Genomic DNA, 25,564 nt, shown 5'->3' on the forward strand with positions numbered 1-25,564 from the left:
CCTTCCCCAGTTGGGTTTCTAGGTCGTGGTTTCCCTAGGGGTGGACCCTTGAGACGAGCGCCTCTCCCCTTAGCCCTGCGTGGAAGGGCAGGATGCTGCAGTTCATCTCTCCACAAGAAGCTCCTGGAGATGGGGAAGGGGAGGGGAGGCGAGGCTGACTGTGATCCTTGTTTTTTGGTGGGTCACTAGAGGTGGTGTAAGATCGTGTTCTGTAGTGTTTTATCCTAGCATCATGGTTACTGTCTTCTTTCTGGCAGGTTTGAGGTGCGTTCTCGTGTTGATAGTGTGACATCCCCAGCTTCTCCTGCTTTTGCTACTGTTCTGCTCTTGCCCCACTGCCAGCCACCATGGATAAGACCGAGTTGATCCAGAAAGCCAAGCTGGCTGAGCAAGCTGAGCGCTATGATGATATGGCCACCTGCATGAAGGCAGTAACTGAGCAAGGTGCCGAGCTGTCCAACGAGGAGCGCAACCTCCTCTCAGTGGCCTACAAGAACGTAGTGGGGGGGCGGCGCTCTGCCTGGAGGGTCATCTCTAGCATTGAGCAGAAGACAGACACCAGTGACAAGAAGATGCAGCTTATCAAGGACTATCGGGAGAAGGTGGAGTCTGAGCTCAGGTCCATCTGCACCACTGTGCTGGTGAGTGGGGATTTTCTTTTCTCTTCTGGTTTTTTTTTGTTTTTTTTTTCTTAAGAGAAAGAAATTCAGTATTCATGTGTGCTGCTGTACTGGGGAATAAGGCTGGGAACCTGGCTGGGGAATATCATGCGAAGTATTATGCTGGGGTAGGGGAAGTCCGTGCAGTAACTTATGCAACCGTTATGTGGGTTACTGTGAGGAGGAAGATCATCTGCACTCTGCTATGGGCCCCATATGTGTGGAGGTATTTGAGATACACTCAAAATTGAATGTATTTGAAGTACATTTTTGGATGGAGTTATCCATATGCAATATTGCACTAGGTAATTGCAGAGATGCAGAGAATTTAGCCTTGTGCCTGTTTGTGCTGTGGTTAGTAAGCTTATCTATTCATAAGATAAGCTGAAAAGAAAATGAGAAAAACCCTTTATTTCTTCAGATCACAGCTAGTAGCCTGTTAAAAGCATTTAAAGTAACTGTGTGTGCATTTCGTTTACTTCTCGTGAAGAAAAATACTCCCTAGGGGTCTTCAAGAGACATTTTGAGGATTTTTTTTTTTAATATAAAATACGATTTTATAAAGTAAGACATCTATACTGAAGATAGGAAATAAAGACATGTAGAAATTGGCTTTGTCAGATTCAGGCTGACTTCTCAGGGGAATCTTTAAGATGAATTTGCAGTAATTCTGGGATAATGTAAAACTAAGGTTTGAACGCTGGCGTGACACCCTGAGCATGCATCAAAGCCCAGGAATACATTTCTGTACAAGCAGCAGAATTCCAGATGCTATCGATAGTGAAACTGTACTGCACTGTAGTGGGAGCTGAAGAGACGCGTGTCAGCAGTGTGGAGGCTGCTGGACCCTATTCTACGTGACCAGGGACTTGTGGCTGCAGGAAGCTGCGTGTGCAATGCAATAGTAATTGCGTGACAGATAATCTTCAGTGATTTGCTCCTCTTAGGTTTTTTTGTGTCTAGTATCGCAAACGTGAGAACAGGAAGAAATAAGTCTATAAGGAAATAAACAATTTTTGAGGTAAATGTATCCTAGATTGGTTTAGGAGACTGGAATTTAAAGCTGACTGGTTTGGAAGTAACTGAATTTGCTTCTTGATTAAGTGTTCTGGCTCATGTACAAGGGAGTACTTCTTTGGATTGTGCTGAAAATACTTATATGCTTCCATGCGTGTTGTCAGCTAGGGTTTTTTTTGTTTTTTCCTAAATCAGTCAAAATGAGTTACCTTTGCTTGAAAATCATTTGGAAATTTATTAGCTTAATGAATCAGTTAATTCCTTAACACATTTAAGAGTTCATGTCTTCCAAAGAAGCTGTTTCTACAGTTACAGGTGTAGTTAAGTTGTAAAACTTTCACCTTTGTGAAAATGGTGCGACTTGTGTAGGGCACTGATTCCTTTTTCCTGTGAGAAGAGTTTCACTAGAACCTGTGTGATGGGGTGCCAGCATTCATGCTGTTGTCACTCCTCTCGGAACTCCTCTACTCAGTGCTTGCTCTTCAGACTTCTTAATCTCCCTCTGTCCTTCTACCAGATCTAGTTCCTAAGAGAAGGTTATGCATAAAATCTCATACTGGTTGCTGTGCCATCTTGACAAGGAGCTCGTGCTTCGATAGGGAGATCGAATGCCTCTGAATGATAAAGGTAGTGAGCCATTTCACGCAGTGTCTATACTGAAATTATTCCAGTCGCATCAAATGGTGGACAGCAGGTAGTCTGGTAGTCGTGCTGACACAGACTTCTGATGCAGGGAAAGCAAGTTCTTCCTGTGCTAGCCGAATTTTTCTCTGCGTTCTAGTCTTTCTGTGTTCTCAGCGATGGCCTGATTGGCAACTCTCCCCTTCTCTCCTGGAAGGCAGCAGGAAGTAGTGAAGACCGAAACCTACAGCTGTGCATGCTTTTCCTGTTCTGCCCTGTTGGCAAAGATGTACCTTCCTTTGGTGGGAGGAGATGTCAGCTATCTACTGCAAGCCTTCCGATTTTTCCTCTTCCTTTGAGGGCCATGTGCAGTTACGTTCTGTTCTGCTTCTCTCCCTTTCCTCCTCCATCTACCACTCCTATGATCCATGAGTCAGCATCCGAGAGATTGGAGCTCACGATGTGCAGACACTACAAAGGACAGGTTTCCTGAAGCTGAGCCACGAAGCGGTTTTGACCCCTCCTTCTTTGAATGATAATTGCTTCTTTACTAATACTATAGTAACCGCTTGTAGCTTTTTTAGATCTCTCAAGCTGAATCTCAGAGATGCTTTTTTAATTCTAGGAAGGCAGCTAAACTGAAACAACTGCTGGCAAGTAGTATGGAAAGGTTGCTTGTCATCTGGAGTATTTGGATTTAGCAAGGGTGGATGTGTTGGGTGGAGTGTGACTGCTGTTAGTCATACTACTAACAGTTTTTTCAAAAGGCTTTTTTTTTTTATTCCTCGTATGGCACAGCTTTTCAAAATGAAGTATATCTGCTGTTGTAGAAACCTTCATTTAGAAATACTTGTGCTAGCATTACAAAATACTGCTAATTTTTTATTAAAAAGACAGCAACACTGAATCTGCAATTACTTTTTTCCTGTAAAGAATGCCTTAAGTCAATTAGGTAAGGCATTGTTATAGGGCATGGTTTGATAAGGAACTTAAATTTAATCACCACTGGAATACAAACACCCAAAATTATATTGAGATATGTGTGTATATATATACATAAATAAAAATACAACTTTTACTAATTATTTAATTAACGTACAGCTACCATCAGTGGTCACAGTAAGATATTACATCTCATGCCAAGCAGTGAAGACATTTCTTTAACTGCCTATCTTGCAAGTAGGAGTAGATGGGATCTGAACCCTTTTTAACTATTAATTTTGTGACTGGTCTTTCAGGTGAGAGTGGCTCTTTAATGAAGAAATGGTATGACTTTGTCAAACAACCTGCACAAATGTTTTATTTGAAAGGTACACTAGGAGGTTTTATTAAAGTCCCTGAATTGATTGACTAATTCTTCGGTAAGGTAGAGAATTAATGTTGAATCTTCCCTTATGAATCATAGTCAAAACTTGTCTTGAAACTGTCTTGTCCTTGAATAAAGAAACAGGTTGGCAGCTTAACTTTTTTTTCAAGGTAAAGTTGAACTATGTTGTTTTGTATACTCTCTGAGCACAAAGTTCGTGTTTCTTTATATTCTCTGAGTAATTCAAGACAGGGATACTAGACAATGGTGGGTGCAGCAGCAACTTTCACGTAATTAGTGAAATAGTGTGTGAAACTAGAAGATGGGTTGTACAATATAAGACTAATGCTTTATTGTATATTGTATATACACGCTGCTGTTTAGTGACATCAGATTTTCAAAAAAGGTAACTTTTGAATTGTAACTTCTCTGGGGGAGCAGATCAAACTGCTGGGTTTTCTGAGAGCCTCAGTCCCTTTGCATAGTGATAACTCGTGTTGCATTCAAGCTCCTTCATTCTTTAGAGAGAACTAGTGTAAAGGAAGGATGGACACCAGCCCTTGCCTGGAAGCAGTTCACTCTCCACCTGCAACTTGAGGGTTTTTCCATGTGTATTTGGTAGCGCTATGTGTATGGTTCAGTTTCTAGGTCCTGATGTTGTTGGAGCTCTTCACAGAGCAGTAGAGATGAGATTTGATAACTACTTGCCTACAGTTTAAAACTTGAAGATACAATGGCTAAAATCATTAGGGCTTGGAAACAACTATATCTTGATGGTTACTTACTCCTCGTGTCTCTAGCTGAATTAAAAGTTTATTTTAATAAGCTTTTAAGTTTTTGTATAGAAAAGTTACATATATGAGGCTTTTCAGTTGTTTCCAAACATCTGTTTTTACAATGTCCTCTGTAAACAGTTTTACATTGTACTGTGTCAGGCCCATGTCAGCCAGTTTTTCTAGGATTGAGCAAGGGCATCGTGAACTTTTGAAAATGGACCAACAGTAACATTACTTGTGCTGTTGATTCTTTTCTGTACCCTGCGGCAGTGCCTGCAATGAAATAGTCTTGAGCTGTAAGGTGTATCTTATTTCAATTTTTACTGTCTTATGGTTGAGGGGATGCTTGTAAATGTTTCATCTTCTGTGAGATTGCAGTGTTAATTGTTGAAAGCATGTATTAGTGTGCTGCTCTTGCCAGCTCCCCCTTCCTTCCTTCCTTCCTCCCCCCCCAAGGTTGCAATGTTGTTACTACTTCTGCTTTGCGTAATTAAGAAACAATAAATGCTAATAAAAACAAGGGTAAAAATCTATGTTCACTTCTGATTTTTATCAGTTTTGTAGATCTATTTCTAAAGTTAATCACTCAAAAATAAACAAAACAAAAATCCCCATACTGGAAGGTAATGTTCAAAGCAGCTTTTTTTCAACGGCACAAGTTCATAGCGTCATTGAAAATGAAGTTGGTATTTTCTTGCAGCAGCAAATAGATTACTCCTGTCAGCTAAAATATCCGATGTCAGATGATGAATAAGCTTTGACCATAGCCTTGTTTTTTCCCTACTGTTACCTTTAGCCTACAGAAGAGTGAAATCTTGATTTTTATTATACATGCAGAAATTTAGCAGATTCAGTATCAACTTGATGCTGCTATATGAACAATTTACTAGAGTTTCATGTCTTGTGAATCCATTTTCTCTGCTTTCCTATTTTCAGTGAACAGCCAGAGTTTATACAGAAATACATAATGTTGTAGAGGTGAAACTAGCATCTGAGTAAAAGGATATTACAGTCTTTTGACACTGGGAACTATGTAGGATGTAGTTTTATTCTGAAGGTCAGGCATACTAATCGTTTAAGTTAATACTACTTCTGGACTTGAATTAGTTGTTCTGATAGTGGTTGGGACAGTGTTTCAAGTATTAGTTTTTTTACCTTTTGTGAATTAAAGCAAATGCTATTGATTCATCCTTTTTAAGTAACTGACTAAAAGGACTAGCTACTTCATGACTCAAAGCCATGAGTTGGGAATGTTACTTCTTGGCAAATCCAGAATTGTGGAGTCAATGTTAAATGAATGTTTTAATTTGGAAAAACAGTTGTCTTTTTGATGAAAGGTAATATGTGGGGAGAGAGTTGATTCTCCTTTGTGTTCTTAGCACAACTTCTAGCAAACATCAACACATTTGTGATAAGAATTGTGGAACTTAATGCATGAACCTTTTCTAGTTTAATATGCTTGAAACTTAAATTTAAATTCATGATCTGAACTTGACTTATTCATAGGTGTACCTTCTCTTACGTCAGTTTTTGCCCTTCGTTAGAATCTGCTGCTGGAGTACTACACTTTTGTGCAAGGAAAACTGAATCCGTTTCTAAGAAAGGAGTGACACTTGCAGGAACAAAGCCTAGAATGCACTGAGGTTCTTGAAGCGGCTGAAAACTGTTAAAGCCCAACTAAAAATAGTTCAAGGAATTCTGATGGTAGCTGAGGCCTCCATCCCATGCAGTCATTGCTTGCTGCCCCCTCCCCCTGCAACTGGATGCTGAATTTCTAAAACATACAAGCAAGCTAGTGAAGGATACAAGATAAACAGCAGTAAGGTATTCTGTCAGAGGTTCTGAAAACTTGTGGCATTATGTTATTTGTGTGTGCAGTGTTATTTCCTTTTTCAGAAGCTATTGGGGTGAGTTTAGATCACTGATTTGATTTGCATGGATATCTCCATCTTGAGCTAAAGCTGAGAATAGGGTTAACTTATGTATGTTGAAAGTAGAAAAAACTGAAGATCAATGGCTTGTCTGTTTTTAAAAGTTTAAGAAATGACCACCAGAGAATTGCACTTCTGCAAAGTCATAGCTCCTAACAGCTCTGAAAGGCCTGTCCTGAATGTTAACATCCTGTGAGAAGCAGGATGTGGAGTAATTGAAAATAGGAAATCCTAATACTGATGCAGATGACCAGCTGTTGAGAATGGGGCAGCCAAAGCCTCATCTATCTCCAGTGTCAAATCCATTTTTTAATGAGGTTAAGCTATGGATTAAGTAGCCTGGTTGTAGTCAAGGCTGTTAAAGCTTTGTCTATACTATACCTCAGTCCACTTGTACATCTAGAATTATTAAATTTTCTGGAGGACGTTTACTGGTTTGGTGGCCTTGAGAAAGTAGTATGTGCCTACTAGGTAGAACTGGACAACAAAGACACAAATTCTATTTTTCTGCTAATGCTGTAACAGATTTTGTAAATCACTGTCATGCTTACCTGCTAGAGAGTTGTATTGCAGGCATTTCTACTACTTTGGATACTAATATCATAGATGCCTTTTTGAAGTAAGATGCAGAAGGCTATATGTCAGAGAGAACTTGATGAGGAAAGAACACTTGAGCTTGAAGGTTATTAGTGGTTGCTTTCTTTATGATGGCACAAACTGGGGTTGTGTAGCACGTTATTAAAGCAGTAAATTGTACTGATTTCTGTATGGGTGCAGAAGCTTGGTATTCTGTTTTCAGTAATGGGGGATAGCTGATTTTCAGAGGGAAGGTAGTGAGGAAAATGGCGGGGGGAGAGTTGGTAAAAGTGCATGGATATACTTTCTGTGTAAGTTTAGTAGGTGAAGGTGTGTGCTTGATTAATCAATGTTTTCTTATTTGTTTAGATCTTACCCTTTTTCTAGTTTTATGCTCTTGGTCTTTGAGAATGATGGGCCTAGTGCCCCTAGATGTTACTTGCTGTTTGTGTTTAAGTGCTTTTTGTACTTGACCATAAACTCGAAGCTGATTTTATCACAGACTAACTAGGTAAGGTAAGTAAGACTGTTCTTGAACACTGCATTTGTGGCACTTACTCCATATAGCTCTACCGAGTTCATTGGCCTGATGTTTACAGGTTCCTCCTCATCCTTTCTGCTTCCCAGGATGCTGGAACCAACATCAGAATGCTCCAGCTGAGCATGCAGCTGACTTGTAAGCTTGTAATTTGCTAATTCACTCTGTACATCTGAGTAACAGTTCATGTGAACTAGACAATTAGACATAGGAGGCAGTAAAAATAATAATTTAAGTGCCGAGTTTCACATCTTGTGATTCTGTGCACCCACCAAAACATCACATATAAAGACCTATGAACTAGAAAGTCCTGAATTAGCTGTGATTTTGCTTGTGCCTTTCTCTTAATTTGTTGAAGGAATCAAGGGTTTCATTTACCAGTTTCTAACATTGATAAACGTTTATTCCTTGCTCTAGCAATCTTTATTCTGTCCTTTAATTTATACGATCCATCCACTGAAGTACTTGGATAGAGGAGTCATATTAGGCTCTGGAAACAGAAAACTTTCCATTTGCTCTGATAATTAATTTTCTAAATACACTCATACACTTTTATCAGACTGACAGCCTCATATTTCCTGGATAAACTTCTTCAGGAAGTTCTGTTCTGAAGTTGAATACATTTTGCAAAATTCTTGTAAGCAGAAATTGTTTTAAATGGAAGTAGGTAGCAGGGCCTTAGCAAGAAAGTCAAGGTTCACTTGCTATGAGAAATTGTTATAACAAGGTTATCTGAAATGTTGGCTTCTAGTTTTTGTGACTTAAAAGGTTAAACCTCATTGTTGTAGGTCGTCTCGTTTGGGGAATAACAAATTACTGGCACACTCCTAATACACTTAGTGAAATAATATATTGCTGGGTTTCCTTCAAGGTGAAGTTGGATAATGCAAAAGGCTCTTCCAGCCACACTAAGCGATAGGAAGAAAGTGCATCTGTTTCATTATCTTTCTGGATTTCAGTGATCACAAGCCTCTGATCTAGGGCTCCCAAACAGAGAGCAGAACTGAAGCAAGTAAAACTTTTAGGGCCTCCAGAGTTTATTATCATGAAAGGCTGGCTTTAAAAATCAGTTATTTGCACAAGGGCAACATACCTTAAACCCACGTAACTCCTGCATGCTGTTGTTCATTTTGAGTATTGTTACTCTAGTATATCTCAGTCAATCATTTAATCATACCTTCAGGGCTTCTGTAGCTGCAGAGCATAGAAATATTTTAAAATGCAAATTTAAACTTTTTTGTTGGATTCTATCATATTATGGAAGATCACAAATGGAGGATGCTGGAAGAAACTTTTAGGTAGTCAGGATTCTGAAGGGAAGAATTTGGTATCAGTAATGCATGTTTACTAAGAGGAAAATAATACTTGAAGTATTTTGAGGAATTAGAAATACGGAAAATGCAATCATTGAAGAATGTTAGAATCAATTTGAGATAAATCTGTCTGATACCAAGAAAATTTTCCCAAAAGCTTTTGGCTGTGTGGTATAGCCATTACTTCAGCAAAAATTTATAATTATTGAAAAGGGGAATGACTTTTTTTTTTGAAGACTCGTTTCTACATTTGGCAGGGGGAAACTGGAAAACTTTAGGCTCTTCCATAAAAACTTGAATAATTCTTTGACTTTTACTGGATTTGTCTGATGAAAATCTATAGAAAGGAGAACTTGCATTTCCACACACTTCTAGTTCCTGGCTTAAATAGTTCTTTGGGGACCACAGAACTTTCTAACTTCTTGTTTTAGGAGAAATGTAAGCAGTGAATGTAAATTCTAGATGAAATTAATCTCAACTCCAGGTGGGAATAGTGTGGGCAGACGTGCTGCAGCTCAGGCTTCCAATGTATCTGTTAAGTGGGATTCCAGATACTTCATTCAGCGCCAATCCTAAATATTGACTGCCAGTTTTTAAAACTATGTAGGCAAAGACTCAGAACCAAATGGAGAAGACAAATTAGGTCACCCCCTCCATTTCCATGCCAGGTACGTTTGTCTCTGCTTTTGACAGTGCTTTGTCAGGTCATCTTAAGGCCATGCCATTACTGGAAAGGCGTACACGTATTTTCCTCTGTATATCAACTGACATACTAATGATCTTAAGAGGTCTGTATGAAAACGATTTAATGTTCTCCCAAAAGGAGTTAATGCACAGAGCTTGAATCCAGAAGGATGAAGAACTTACTTCTGCTGAATTACACTTCTGAAAGTAAAGTGATCTTACTGTTGGAGAAGGGAACTCTCCCTTTCCTGTCAAGAAAACAACTGCTGAATGTTAAAACACACCTAGGTTGCAGTGAGTCATACTGTGGACTTTGGAATGACTGATTATACTTGAAATAGTCGAGAAGTCTTAATACCAATTTACTAGACGATTAAAACAGGCAGTCATTTGTGAGTAGAAGCCTTATTGAAAGGTCTGAGCCTACACCAGCCGTCTGTGCTGTCAAAGACTTTGGAACATTTAATGTGTTTAAATTAGTGTTTAACAGTTATATTAAGGGAGTATATTGGTCTGAGCTGCCTCACTGACTTGTTAGCTTTGCTTTTTGACTGCAGTTAGGGTGGAAACCTTTTCCCTGTATGCTGCTTGTAGGTGGTTTTTCTCATATTGGAGCTGGATGGAGCTTCAGAAATACTTGAGACTGAAGAATTTTTCCAAGTATTTTGCATGCTGCAGTCCTGGCTGAATTTATGTAGTGTCACACACTTCTCATAGTGTGCCTGTTAGATACAAGGTGCTCATCTTCTAAATGGGACTGTGACATTGAATCCATGTTCAGGGTGGTGAGTTAACTTGCTAAAAAAAGTGGCATTGACATGCATTCTGTGCATGTGCATTATTTTTAAGGAACCTTGTCTCAAAATAGGTTTATTTCGAAACAAGTTTCTTCACTTGCATGTGACCAAACATTGGAACAGGCTGCCCAGGGAAGTGGTTGAGTCACCATCCCTGGAAGTATTTAAAAAACGGGTAGATGAGGCGCTTAGGGACATGGTTTAGCGGGCATGGTGGTGTTGGGTTGACGGTTGGACTCGATGATCTTGGAGGTCTCTTCCAACCTTAATGATTCTATGATTCTATGATTCAAAATAGGTTTATTTCGAAACAAGTTTCTTCACTTGCATGTGACCATTTGGTTCTGTAGGGTTTGGCCAATAAGTGTATGCTGTTATAGGCAAGTACAATGTTAAATAATCAGAGTTACTTGCTGTCACCCATGTAATATCTGTTCTGGTGGCTAGCTTCAATACTCCTTAAAAAAAAGAAAAAAAATCAAAAGCACTTAAAAGCTCAAAGTAAGGAAATTTAGTGTCGGCTCAGGAAGGGAAGGAACACCTAGGAAACAGTAATAAAACTCAATCTAGTCTCTGTAAGACCTGTGAAAATCAGTACCCTGTGGAATGGTAGCACCTCCTCTGCTGGCAGGTCTGACGAGCACTTGGACAGCAGAGAGCTTCTGAGCAGCTGATTTGAAGTTCAAGCTGGTGGTCTTTTTTTTTTTTATATCATTGAACTTTTTCCATCATGGGGTAAGGAGGAATATAAATTTTTTTATATGATATACATTGATATTGATTAGTTTGTTCTTGTATCAAAAGAGTAACACTATTGGATTTTCTTTTTTCTAGATGTTTTTTGTGTCATATGAATTAAAGACCAGCAGAGGATTTTGTCTTAAACTACTAAAACCTGCAAATACAAATTACTTCCCATGAACTGTTATAATGTTTGCTTTTAAAGAATAGCATTTAAAATCATATGCCCAGAAGATGAAGATGGTGTTGGAATAAGGTGTTTTAAACAAACTGAAGTAAGATATATGGGCCTTAGGCTCCAGAATACTGCTGAAACAGTCTGACTTGAAAATCAAACTTTATATGGACTTTATTCACAAAACTCTATGCCAGCAATTCGGAACAATGGCACACTCCTTCTTGCTAAAGATCATGGAGCAACTTAACCAGTTTATATTTATGGGAGCAAACTTTTGGAGAGCATTGCTGCTTATGATGGTTGCTTTTACATTGACTTTTTTTCCTTCTGGTGGAGCAAAAGTAACGATATACTATATACTAAGTTGGTGAGAAATGCAAATGGCAATGTAGATCAGTCTTTTAATAGCATAACATTAAATAACTTGGTGCTGGTGATGTGACCCAAACATGTCGTAGGTGTTGATGTCTGAGTGATGGTAGCATTGTAAATATTTTGAGTTACTTCAGTTTACCACATTGAGAACTCCTGGCGGTACCTAGGCACATGATATCTTCAGCTTGCTTTGAAAATTGACCTTAAACTACTTGTGATCAGTAGATAATCTCTGGAGCTGACCCGGTTCATGTTCATCCTCTGGTATTGAACGGATAAGTGTGAAGAATATATCTACTAGCTGATGGTATTGGAATATATGCAGAGACTTACGTATTTGCTTTTCTTATTGAAGTACAATTCTAAATGGCGCAAGTGCTGAAGGCAGCTCAAAGGTCAATTTGGTATTCAAGATTTTCTTTTATTTTTTTTAATTCATCTTTGCTATCAGTATTCTTTATAGCTGAATATGTGGGAAGAGAGAACAGCACAGATCAGATAGTGGTGGTATTTTTCTGCCACTTGAACCTACCACATAGTTAAATTGTACAGAAAGTATTTAGCATGCACTGTGGTTAACTTGATGTCCCAATCAGACTAGCCTTTTAAAATAGGCTTAGATGGGGGGAGGTCGGTGTGACTTTCTGTTTTGATGTCAGCTTTTAAAAGAAGGGGTTGTCCTGAAAACAGGTAACAAAGCATATGTGGAGTGGGACTGGTACATGAATTATAGGGGTTGTGTGCATGGTGTATGTAAGGAGATGCTGGCTAGATGCATACACAACAAATAATTATGAAGGAGCTGTGTCTTCAGGGAGCTTCTTTGTCTCTATCAGGCACTTCAAGTAAAGATACGGCTGGCATATTCCTTCAACTGCTTGCTTTTCATACAGCTGAAATAATGGGGAAGTGATGAGAGCCGATGAGTTAAACTTAATATTTCTGGCTCACATTAATTGCAATGGTCTGATACTACAACCACATGTTCAACCCTTGTTCCTGCTTAAGCAGAGGGGAAAAGAGGACTAAGAAAGGACAGTTATTCAGTTGGGAAAGAACAAAAGTAGAGCTGGAGAAAGATCCAAAAAGGCAATTGAAATGTAACTTTCTCTTGGCATGTAAAGGAATAAGTCTGCCAATGGAGAGAAAAATAAAAAAAATACATTTCAGATTTAAAAGGGGAAGAAGTGGATTGCTGCCAGGCTCCTAGCTTGCTCCCCATGCCTCCTTCAGGCAGCTGCGGATCTGCTCCAGGGACCGGTAGCCCTTTGTTCCTGGTGTCTCTTTAATAGATAAATAAATAAGCCTGCCTTCTGTAAGAGGGGAAAAGAATATCCTGTGTGAGAATATGATGCTATTAGGACGACAAGGTAGAAATAAATTGAGATGGATGAGTAACACTAATGAGAAGTGGGGTGGGAAATCCTGTCTACAGGAGGACCAGCGCACCACTTGAGAATAATGTATCGTTGTGGGGGAATACCAACCACAGACTGTCAAAGTGCAAACCTATTCTAATGCAACCGCAGCAGGACACGAAGGATCTGGCTTGAGGACAGAGTTTTGATTCCTGCGTCTTCGTACTGCTCGTGGTTCTGAGAGTCACCCACCAACAGGGCAGGCCGGTGGCCAGCAGCTCGAACATCATGCGGCTTTTTATGGCAGCGACTGAGGCATGTTTCACTTTGCAGAGCATATAATTGCTGGTTGTTCAGGTCTTGGTTTAGAAGGTGGTAAGAAGGGTTGCAGTTCTTAATGATGATGGCAACTGTATTTTGATACATAACTTTCTCTGACAAAAAAAAAAGGTGATGGGCATGTTTGCTGTATGTGAACATGGATGGCAGTCTACTGTATTGGCTGACTTCATCACAGAATCATACCTGTGGCAGTGCCTGTCTCTCTTTAGGTAAAATTTATCATAATAGATTTTGAGGTTGGCTGAGGTCTGCTTCATTGTTCAGGCTGCCTGTATTAATTTTACTTACTATCAACTGATGTTTAAAATAAGGACTCCTGGCTGATTGCTGTCTGATGGAAAGGTAGAAAAGCCCAAGTGGGGAAAGATAAAGAAAAGATGTAGGAAATCTTGAGTTTTCCTGGTTATTGCTGACTCACAACAGTGTAAAGTAAATCATTTAGCTTACTGTGCTGTCTGCTCTCACTGCCCTGCCAACATTTTGTCCGTTAGAGGGAGGGTAAGATGCCTTCCAAGAGATGATGATGATGATGATGTCCCGACATGAATGGCTCGCTAAGTGTACCAAATACGTTATTGATTTGAAAGACAATGTCTGGATAGATAAATAATTAGCTTTACTCAAAGTCTGTTTGTATTCTGTTCTATCCTGCATGATTCATAAATGAGATCTTGTTCCATTTAAGGCTATTAAAAAACTAAAACAGGATAGGTAAAGTCCAGAATGAGGATGTTCCACCCTGGCTGATAGAGGCACAGATCTCCCCCTTACCATGTGCTGCGGTAAGGATTAGGAGGCCCTCGAGATGAACTGGGAGTGGGAGCTGCTGACTGGGCAGCTCAGCTTCTCCAGCTGAGGAGTGCCTAGGAAATAAAGCAGTGTACGTAACCCACTCTTTGCTGTCTGAAAAACTACGGTTCACTCCCCGCATCCGCTTTTTTCTCTGAGTTTCTCAGAAATCTGCACAGAACCACTGGTTTTCAAACCTGCATAGTGGAGGCAGCACTTTCAGGATGCACTGACACACAGCGCTACATACTTGCGGTAGGGCTGGGCCCATGGCAAAATCCTTTTGTGCTCCTGGAAGAGGTGTGTGGCCTACCCCATCTGAAAAAAAAAAAGTGGGCATTAACGCTCTAGGGGATGTAGATTTGAGTGTCAGCCTAAATTAGACATGCTAAAGCTCTCCTGTAAACATTATTTAGTGTACACTAGATTCCGGGGTGTTAGTATTGTTAAGTCATAACCAAGCTGCATCAGTTATGCACAGTACTCTAGTGCTAGAGCTACCTCCAAAACAGAATTTTATAATAAGATCGGTAATATTTTTTGTGTGTTAAGTTTACAATAAATCTTTAGGTTTTGGAAGGCATAAAAGAAAAATGCCTGTTTGATGCCTTGTTGATGTAGTTGCAACATCTTGAAAAGTTTTATTTCAGCATTTAAAAGAAAAATCAAAGATATAATTTTGTCAAATACCTGGTTTAAAATCCCATACAACATATCTTTCTTGGTTGTCTGGTCAGTGCTCCTTAGACTATGGCATAGTTTTTCACATCTAATTCTGAGTACATGGATAAATCACATCTCTGCTGCTTAATGCAGTCCCAACCTTAGGATGGCCTTTAGAGGCTGGTAGTTACTCTTTGATCATGACTGATTTAAGGAACATTTCTAAACGTAGGTGTATTATGTGTCAACTTTCATCGTTCTGGGCAGTTTCTTGTAAAATCAAACTTCTGTGTTACACTTGAGGTTACTGCATTGTCATCTCTGAGACTTTGAAACTGGTTTGTGTAGCGTTGCGCTTTTATGGCTGGTGTTGATACCTGGCATAGGAGAAAAGCGTTAGGAAAACATCAAGCCAAAATGTGAAGTTTTTCTCACTGCAGAAACCTGTAGGGTGGGAATAACTCATTCTAATATGGGAATGACTCATGCAAAATAACAGTATTAATATGGGGTTGTATTACCCATCTGCCTACTATGTCTTAACTCTTGTTTTGAAACATACCTAAGGTTTCGCTGCTTTTTCCATAACACCAGTGAGGTGTATGCTTGCTCGAGCCCTTGCATGCTTCACTGTGTTAAACTGTTACACAGATTCCCCACTTATCCTGATGCCATACTAGCCAGTGTCTAGTCTTTGGCAGTGGTTTTCTAGCCTTACAGAAAGTCCTAAAAATGTCTGTTTCTGATTTGGTAAGTGGAAGGGTATGTCAGGCTCAGTATCATCTTACCCTCCTGCTGTTTTCTCTAGGGTGGTAATAAGAGCGCTTGTAACTCTTTACTGTTCCTTAATGCCCTGGTGGGAAGATCTCTGAAGGGAGCTTGTCTGTGGAGCTATATGCAATATCACATCCACGGTAAGCACAGTGTGGACGCAAAAATGTTTTTTTCACCCAGTTGGAAGTACCCTACTACAAGTGTTCATTTAAAATAATTGCCAACACCTCAAATGGATGTGGAATGAGTAAACACTTTTCAGCTGGATTGCTCTGCTACCGTTGATTATTAAAGGAAGTAATAATGGTATGGTGGTATGCATAGGGAGTAGGTTTGTGTCTAAAATTAGCTCGTTTTGATTGTAGTGCTACAGTTGCTAATTAAAATGCTGAGGGTTTTTGCCCTGAAAGCTTAGAGTTCCTTAAACATTTTCTTCTAGCTGCTTCATGAATCTGGATACATGTTCCTGTAACAAAAGTCTTACTTAACTAGCCACAGTTTGCAAGCTTTGTGGAAACTTTCTGCTGCTTTTATGACCTGTTTATTTTCCAAGTAACTGAATGCAGATCTTTATCACTTAAATTCTTATTGTAAAGTTGCTCTGAGTATTGTGGGGTTTCCTTGAGTCTATTGGAACTTATATCTTTGTTAACTCCAGAGAACATGGGTCGGTTGTGGTAATGAGTTGGGTAAAATTGCCGGGGCTGAGGGACAAGGAGGTCAGCCAGAAGCTGCTCTCCTCCTTGTCAGTTCTCTGAAGTACCCCCTTTGCTGGGGGAAAATCCTGTACCTCTTCTGCCCTTTGCCTTCACCCCTATCTTGGAAGGGCTAAGAGGCCTTGCAGCCTTGGAGAGAGACTTACCTCCTCTTGCTGGAGGCTTGTAAACCTTTCCCTGTCCCTCTGGTTATCAGGTAGGAGACCTGTGAGCGAGGGGAGCGACGTTAGCAGCTCAGGGTGTGCTGGAGAGCGCTTGTACAGCTCTTCCCGTTCCCGGGAGAGGCAGGGCGGACATGAAGGATGCCTCCCTGCTGTGCTGGAGCGGGTGTTACTTTACAGCCTTGCAAAGAGCTGGTATGGTTTGGTGAGGCTGGCTACCAACTAGATGGGTTTGAATCCTTGGCTCTCTGGTAGGTGGGCTGGAGATTCCTTATCACAAGTCTAATGAACACAATTTATACAAAAAATAGCAGAGTTGTTTTTCTTTTTTTTTTTTTTTTTTTTTTTTTTTTTTTTTTTTTTTTTTTTTTTTTTTTTTTTTTTTTTTTTTTTTTTTTTTTTTTTTTTCCTGTGAAGTGGAAATAAGTTGTGAAGTGGAAATAAGTTCTTTATAAATAGCTTTGAAACTTTCTGCATAGTGTTTCATTTTTCCAGTAAAAGCTTACTCATTTGCAACAACGTTTTTGAAGTGAGAAGTAGGTATGGTGAAACTAAACTTGGTCCTGAAACTATATGCCAGTAAACGTTTTCTTGTTACTTTTTCTGCAGTCTGATCAGATGGCTGACTGATCAACTTAATGTAGTCTCTAGTTTTGTGCCTTTACACAGCTTGTTTAAATAAGTGTGCATCTATCTAAAATGCCCTTAAAACTCCTTTTTCCCTTGTAGCAAACGTTTGAGTCCATCCAAACTTTCTGGAGAGAAGAAAAATAGATTGAACTTAGTTGAAACGGTGTATGTAATACGTCAATGTCATTTTGTTGTTGTTGTTTCAGGAGCTGTTGGACAAATATTTAATAGCTAATGCAACTAATCCAGAGAGCAAGGTATTCTACCTGAAGATGAAGGGAGACTACTTCCGATACCTTGCTGAAGTTGCCTGTGGTGATGACAGAAAACGTAAGTACCTTGTGGTCTTTTGGTCTTTAATAGCTAACAAACTTCCGTTTTGGGCCATGGGCGAGCAAACAGTAAATGAGGTACACGTGCCAGTATCTTACTCTGAATTCACGTGAGTTAGCTGAGTGGGAACAACTACGTTTCAGTTGGGAATCTCCAGTGTTCATACAGACGGAGAGTAAAATTCTGAATAGACCTTAAGCATAGAATGCCAGGAAATTTTAGCTGGTGTTCCTGTCATCTACCCTAAATTTCTGGATGGTTGTTCGACAATGCTTATTCAGAGCTTCTGGAAAACAAGTTAGGTGAAGGTCTGCTAACATATTTAATGTTGTTTGTTTGTATTTCTTTACAAAAATAAAGTTGGTGAGGAAGACACCAAACAGATTTCTGCAACATTTTTTACTCCATGATGGAGTCCTGTTGATCTGTAAGTTTTAATCGTTTCAGTGTGAAGCAGACTTCATTGTAGTCACCGAAGTTTATAAAGAAGCAACAAAATTACTAGGTCAGTACACTATCCAAAGCAGTGTGAGCTGCGCTCTGAAATGGTTGATGTTCACGGGGATAATACTGTCCCTGTAATTTTAGTTTGCCCTTCTGGATCCAGCAGAAGAGGCCTGGAAAAATTCACAGCTGGTACTGTCACTTGATACTGGGCATCCTGAGAATGTAGAACATTCCTAGAAGTTATAACCACCTATGTACATGTTCTAAGTACCTCAGGAAGCTCTTCTGGGGAGGATTTTAACTCTCTATTCAGAGGATGTATTGAATTAAGTATTAGAACTGTCTTGCAAGGTGCCCAGATACTGTTGTGATGTTAAAAACTCTTGGTATGGCATAAGCTAGTGATACATTTCTACATAACAAACTAAAATTAGTCCTGGAGTGATGCCATGACACAGAAAGGAGATGGACTGTTGAGGCGGGCAGAGCGCTGAAGTGACTGTCCCTTTGGGTGGGGCATGGTAGGCATCTGACAGTGTTGGCTAGTTTAAACCGATTGAATTGCAAAGTGGGAGGACAGAGCTGATTGTCACTGAAATAAAGGCTTTGTTAGTCTCCTTGTATTGTAAAAGCATTTAAATTGAAAGATGAAAATGTACAAAATGGAGTCAAAGTCTTTGCATTAATGAGTTGCATTCAGAAATTCTTAACCCTTCGCCTGATTCGAATGACAACAGCAGGTCCAAGTGTAGCCGAGACAACTTGTCTTTGGCTTTCACAAAGATAATCTGATTTATATTTTGTCCTGAGCAACATTTACAAATCTGTGGGCTTGTCTGAGCAGAGAAATACCAGCTTATCTTGGCTAAAAAGAGTGCATTTAAAGTGATATGCATGCTGATATGGGTGCTTACTGTAGAAGAGGGACCGTTTGACAACCTTATTAGCAGACCTTGGTGCTGGGAAGTTACAGCTTATGTGTATCACCATGCATACATTTTGTGCCTGACTTCTTGCAAACTTCTGGGAGTTTTACTTGAAGCTTTTCTGATGTTCCACCTCTATGCATCAGTTTATTTTCTCAGCTTCAAATATATTTTATGTACTTATAGGCTAATTTATTTCCTGCATTTGCTAGGATTTTTGCCTTTTTTTACCTGTTCTCAACAAATTAATAGTCCATTAGCACTCATGACAGTGTGAATACTGAAAAAGCCAAGTCTGTGTTGTGACTTTTTTGAATACTTAGCAGATTTTACTTACCAAACTTTTTTTCCAGCACTTTCTAGAGCAGTTATGGTATTAGTTCCCTCAGAGAGCTGTATTCTGAGCTCTGACAACGGCCCTTCTTTTCCTGCAGTCTGCTTCCATCCTGCAGGCACGTTTAGAGCAGCTGTTGGCCCTTTGGTTGTCTTATCAGAAGAGAATCTGGAATAGACTACATGTAGCACTCTTAAAGTACTCATTCTGGCCTGGTAATGTCATTTCTCTGTGGTATTTCTCCCAGTTATTTTGGGCACGACCTTCGTGTTTTTTTATCTTGACCTGTCTACACCCAATTTTTGGAGGCAGACTTTAAGTTTTTCAGGACTATGCAGTACATGCCTTCCAAACTTCCTCAAGAAGAAGTAGGGCCATACAGACTAGTAGCCGCCTTTACTCTGCACACCCGACTCACACGAGCATGTCCATCCTGTGCAAGGAATAAAGCAGGAGTTCTCTAGAAAAACCAATGCACAATTTTTTTTTTTTTTTTTTACCTAAAGTATCAATAACCATTGAGGTAATATAGTCATCTTGGATGTTTGTATTTATTAACTTCTGTGTGTTTATCTGTCTCTTGAATACCTTTGCTCTGTAGTAGCTTAATTTGCTCCCTGTGTTTTGTCAGTGTGGCAGCTGTAGTTAAAATGGGTTTAAAATCGCTACCTTGATTAAAGTAAGTGCAGTGTTTTGCTAAGCGGGCTTAAATGGAGGACTGTTCAGTCTCCTACTAATGGAGTAGTTTAAATAGTCATATCTTTTAAAAAAAACAAAAACACCCCCCCCCCACCTTAATGTTTCTCATTCTTTTAACAGAAACAATAGAAAACTCACAGGGAGCTTATCAGGAGGCATTTGATATCAGCAAGAAGGAGATGCAGCCAACACATCCAATTCGCTTGGGTCTAGCTCTTAACTTCTCTGTATTTTATTATGAGATTCTCAACAATCCTGAGCTTGCCTGCACACTGGCAAAGACAGTAAGTTACTTTTTTCTTCTGTATGCCTGCAGGGACAGTAGAAGAAAGTTTATGCTTAAAATAATATGAATGATTATTTCCTAGAGTTTATGCAGGAAGTGATCCTATTTAATGTGTCTGGTTTCCAAGCTCATTGTTAGTGGGATTAAAGGGGTACAAGCAGGCTGTATTTACAATATGACTTAAATTTTCAGCAACACGGCAAGCTTTTATTATGCCTTTATTATGCTTCTGTTTCAAATAGAGCAATTCAGGTCATTACCTTCTAATGTTGCTTTTTTTTTTAAGCTATCTTTACTGATAGGTTTAGTTTCTGGTTGTTAAATGATCAGTTAACAGAAAGACTAAAGATGGCTTAATTATTCTAGGCGTTTGATGAGGCTATTGCAGAACTTGATACACTGAACGAAGACTCATACAAAGACAGTACTCTCATCATGCAGTTGCTTAGAGACAACCTAACAGTAAGTTGCCTTTTTATGTGCTATCTGGTTCTGTAACCATGTATTTGCTTAGTTAGACTGAATTTGTGATGAAACAAACCCCTTATTTTGCTCTAGCGCAAAACATAGCACCAATTCAGGCTATTTTCCCTACTACACCTTTTCATAACTTAGTTTGAATGTAGTGTAAGTCGATGTCAGCAACGTCATGTTGTGTAATCTAGAATAACAGCTTGGATAGCTCACATTCTTCATTGTTTGACCTTTTCAGTGGAGGGGGAGAAGGTGCATTCAGCTAACTTAACGTACAAGGTAGGACAAGGAGTCAAAAAATAGGAGTCCACGATCTGTCAGGGATTCTTACTCAACCTTTTTGATGACTACCTCAGAAACAAAACTTCTTTCCTGTTATACATCCAGTGCAGCTTGCTTTATTCATTTTCCTGATTTTGATTTAAAAGAAAAGATCCAGAATTTCAATGTATTAAGAATAAAATCAGTTGATGTTTGAGTACGTATTATAATGATTAACCATTTAAGAAAAGTGCCTAACGGAACCACTAGGTTCTATTAAAATATGTAACTAAGGCAATTTTTTAGGGAATATCCTCTCTGGATATTCACTGCATTTAAAATGACAGCAACATTTATTATTATGCAATACTCCTTCAGTAGAAATGTCTTTTATTAGCACTACAAAATGCTTAGGTTACCATTTGTAACCTTCACTTTCAGGATTCAGACCGCTGCTTTTGAAAGTGATGTTACTCATGAAGCTACCATTCAGACTGCTTGAAAGATGCAGGATCGATGACGTAGCTCACTATTAAGCACAAAAGTCTGGACCTGTTTAGAACACTGTCTGCTCTGCTTCTATTACCTGAGGTGCAGAGCTAGTTGTGCCCCGTGCACGGGGAACTATTTCCAATTACCTCTCTCTGAGCAAGTACTGGAAGCCAGGGTTGTACAGCTGCAGCGCACTGGTACTTTGTAGACATCCTTAAATCTAATCCGGTATCATTTCTATACAGTCAATAGTTGTCCCTTTTTGGAAGTAAAGCTGCGCTTCTGAAAGCTGACACTGTTTTTCTTTTCCTTCTAGTTATGGACATCAGACAGTGCAGGAGAAGAATGTGATGCTGCAGAAGGTGCAGAAAACTAAACTGCACGTGGGGCGTCATTCTCCCTTTCCTTCTCAAGAAACCTTTTTACACGTCTCCATTCCTTATAGCTCCACTTGGATTTCCTATAGCAAAGAAAACCCATCCATGTGTATGGAAATCAATTTATAGTCTTTTCACACTGCAGCTTTGGGAAAACTCCATTCCTTGATTTGTGTTTGTCCTGGCCTTCCTGGTGTGCGGTTACTGCTGTAGAAAAGTATTAATAGCTTCATTTCATATAAACATAAGTAACTTCCAAACACTTATGTAGAGGACTAAAGTGTACCTGGTATTTAAAAACAAATCTGAACCAGTTCCTGCCAGTTGACTGTGTTTCGTATTACAGTAAGATATGAAAATGTAGTTAATTGCAACTAAAGCGTGTTCCACATAGCTTTTAATTCTCCACATTCCCTTCTTATTCTGCAGGGTTTCCTTTCCGTAATTGACTTTCACATGCTACTGTGTATTCTTTTCAGTAGGAATATGGAAGTTTTGGGCCAGATCAAGTTGAGCATTTCTAGTTTGGAAAATGACAAATTGAGTTGCTTCCTGTATCATGTAATACAGAAGCTTGTGTGTTCGAAAACAGGGGCTTCTCTTAATCTTCGGTTGCTGCTGTTTAAGTTGATATCCCTTCCCAATAAAAGTTCACTTACACTCCTGCCTTTGTAGTTCTGGTATTCACTTTACTATGTATTAGAAGCAGCATGTTACTGCCGGAGTACAGGCAGTGCTTTTTGGCAGACTAAAGTGCATGTCATTTCTTAATACACTGGAATGGGAAAACCAATTGAAGTTCACATGTCCAAGTATAAAATTTAGTACTTTTCCATGCAGGTTTGTGCACATGTGAGAAGGTGTCAAGTTTGTCCAGTGATTGTTATTTAGAGAGTTTGGACCACTATTGTGTGTTGCTAATCATTGATTGTAGTCCCAAAAAAGCCTTGTGAAAATGTTATGCCCTCTGTAACAGCCAAGTAACATTAAATAAAATTACATTTTATAAACCACTTACTGTTGACTTGTAACAATTCCATGTAATCGCTTAAGGGCTAAACTTAAATGTAAGTATCTTGTGCTAGAAGTGTCTTTCTCAAATCTAGTGCATACTTTTAAAAAGTCTGCTCTTAAATGAACTCATTTCATATTTGAACAATGTGCATTTTATGAAAATATTCTGGATAACTTTTCATGGTTAACCTGACATGTGGACTTCTTAATAACTAAATCTACTTGAGCTAATGGCTTCACCTTAATAATGACCTAAGAAAAAATAGCCAATTTCTTGATATTCTTCCATGGCTTGTAAATCTTCTCATCTAAATTATACATTTTTTTTGTAATCTCTTGAAATTCTCTGATCTGTCCTCCTGCTGTGTTTTTTCACTGATGGTCATCCTTATTATTACAGTATTCCTGCTACACTCTTAGAAATGCAGAGGAATTTGTCCTGCTCTAGAACATTAGTTTGTGTGCTGCCACATCATAATCTGCTTTCTGTTGTTCTTAGACTGCTTTTAGTATTACTGTTACCCCCAGTTTTTGGGGCCTTTTGTAGTAATACCTTGCTCTGCTTTTTTTTTCTTTCTCTCCCTGCCCCCCACCCCCCCACCCCATCACTTAAGAGTTTTTTTTCCTAAACCTCTACCTCTTAGTTTCCCATGTTGGTGGGTTTTTGAAAATATTTAACTCCTATTAGTGTCCTGGCTAGACAGGATATGACATTGTGAAAAAGGACATGTTGCTAGTCCTTGCAGGCTTCTGATGGTACATCTTCCACCTTCCATGTTTTTGTTCATTCTTTGAGTGTGCACAATGAATGTTCCTACAATAAAACTGTTCAGATTATGCGCTTCAATTGACATGCATTGCTTTTTTAAAAAAAAAAATTGTATCAATTCCATTTTCTTCATGCAGTCACTTTGAATTGCTGTCAAAGTATTGTGTGGCAGGATTCTACATAAACTCATGCTTCTTAATCGGTGTTTTGGTTTCATAATTTCTTTCCCTCCCCCATGCATTTCTTATTGATCCTTTGTTTCATAAAGGTGTTTAACTCCGAAGTGCTCTCATTCTCCAGGAAAAATGTTTCGGTGCTGACATGTTAGCAGTCAGCTCTATCTGCTCATTTACACATTTGCTTTCGTTGCTGCCTTCTGGAGTACTGTCTTAGCTTGCACTACATTGGCCACTAATGCCGTTTTCCTTCCCTTCCTTTCGCCACTTGTCGAGAGAGTTGACAGTTCTCCTTACAGGAACAGTATCTGGGCCTCCTATCTAGATTATAGCTTAATTTATTAAATGCTCTTTCTAATGTCTGTCAAGCTGGGCAGATTCTAGCTGTCTCTTGTTCATTGCATCTACATTTTGTGCAAAAAATAAGTCTTGAAACTGCAACATCAGCTCTTGAATTTGAATAGTACCGAATGTGGCAGCATTTTTTCCTCATACTGTTGCTTCCAGAATTTAGCTGTTTATGTGTATTGCTTTGGAGGGGGGAGGGAGCAAAAGGTGCATGGGAATAGGATGATGGTACAAAAAGGAATAGATTGTAATTCCCTAAATGACTTTGCCTAGTCCTGCCCCGCCAGGTAAATTCTATTATTAGTGCAACACCCAGAGTAATTGGGTGCATTCATGTGGTATTATGGTTTCCAGCTCCAGGAGATAATTTGCACTTACTTAGATGCTGCCCCACCTCACGTAAGAGGACGTGCCCCACAGCTTAGGAAACGCTGGACAGATGAACATCTCAAATCCCAAACCATGCTTATTCTTTGCAAGCCAGACTTACAATTGACAATACGATCCAAGACAGCTTAGTAAAAAACAATAGTGTCTTGTTAGATTAAGGATGGGATTTTCGTATGCTGAATACGGTTGCATACAGTAAATCCTGTGGGGCAGAGTTATTGTCTTAACCTCTACAATGAATTCCACAGCAGTGCATTAATCACTTCAACTTCCTTCTTAGTATTTTCAGAATATTAAGGAAAAAGAGTTCTCACTTTTCTGCCAGATGGGTGATGGTAGTAGAGATGGTACTTCACGCTAAGCCATTTTCTTCTGAGGTATTTGTGCTATAACTCCATTCAGCAGAAAAACGAGGAGTTTTGTACTTAATTTCTCAGGATCTTTGTTGAAATCAGTAATGTCAACAAACACACTGTTTTCTTTTCTCTAAGTCTAGTTGCAGGATTCCTGGTGTGATAGCAGGCTACCTGTCATACCAGGAGACAAATTATTTTATGATTCTGTACAACAAATAGAGCACTTGCTACTTTGCACTTGACTTCCTGTTGTGCAGTACAAAGTGGTGTAGGGAGACCAGAGTAAGTTTGGGTTTGTGGGGGTGTTTGTTTTTGGGGGTCTTTTTTTGAAAGCTTTTGACTTAGGCGCACCAAAAAACTGTATGTCAAAATGCAGTGGTTGTGGCCAAATAACAAAGGAGCACAGAAGTCATGTCACATTAAATGTCAAATCAGGGTGCGGTGTTGAGGCAAAAAAGAAGGCCCCCCCCCCCCCCCAAAAAAAAAAAAAAAAGGCCAGAAGAAATATTGATTTGGGTAACCACAAGTTACAGGAGCATATAAAATACACTAATGTTTTAAATGTTAGTGTGGTTTTCAAACTAATAGTAACATCCTAAATACATCTGAGAAATGGTCTGATGCCACCTAAAATTATTTTCCATGTCAAACCAAGAGGCTAAACTGGGCAATAAATCGTCATAGAAAGGAAAAGGACAAACCTTGAAATTTATTCCCAACATTATTGGAAGACTACAAACTTGAAATCCCAATTCTACAACTGAAATCCCAGACCTCCATAACAAGAACTGACTGCCCTCTTTTGTGTGCATGTAGCTAGATGACACGACTGCTGAAAGCTCCAGCGCTTACAGCTTGGCCAGCTTTCAGACGAATAAAATGGCAGTGTGGGAAGGGTGAAATGTTAGTACCGGCTTTGGATTACTGCCGTGATATT

The 25,564-nt window shown here is 39.3% G+C and overlaps 1 protein-coding gene across 1 annotated transcript; it reads left to right on the forward strand.

Moving 5' to 3' along the window:
- The first annotated feature begins 252 nt into the window (after positions 1–252).
- Positions 253–22,588, forward strand: YWHAQ (tyrosine 3-monooxygenase/tryptophan 5-monooxygenase activation protein, theta). The gene is made up of 5 exons (XM_009332492.1): positions 253–641; positions 17,152–17,275; positions 19,805–19,968; positions 20,337–20,432; positions 21,514–22,588. The coding sequence occupies exons 1-5, from the start codon at positions 348–350 to the stop codon at positions 21,571–21,573; spliced, it is 738 nt and encodes a 245-aa protein (XP_009330767.1). The 5' UTR covers positions 253–347; the 3' UTR covers positions 21,574–22,588.
- Positions 22,589–25,564: the final 2,976 nt, after the last annotated feature.

This window comes from Pygoscelis adeliae, unplaced genomic scaffold (assembly GCF_000699105.1).
Source record: "Pygoscelis adeliae isolate BGI_AS28 unplaced genomic scaffold, ASM69910v1 Scaffold168, whole genome shotgun sequence".
Taxonomy (NCBI): domain Eukaryota; kingdom Metazoa; phylum Chordata; class Aves; order Sphenisciformes; family Spheniscidae; genus Pygoscelis; species Pygoscelis adeliae.

Bases quoted from the DNA above. Each gene is read 5' to 3' on its own strand.
- YWHAQ (XM_009332492.1), top strand. From the start codon at position 348: ATGGATAAGACCGAGTTGATCCAGAAAGCCAAGCTGGCTGAGCAAGCT. The intron at 642-17,151 runs GTGAGTGGGGAT...TTGTTGTTTCAG, and splicing joins CCATCTGCACCACTGTGCTG to GAGCTGTTGGACAAATATTT. The intron at 20,433-21,513 runs GTAAGTTGCCTT...TTTTCCTTCTAG, and splicing joins TGCTTAGAGACAACCTAACA to TTATGGACATCAGACAGTGC.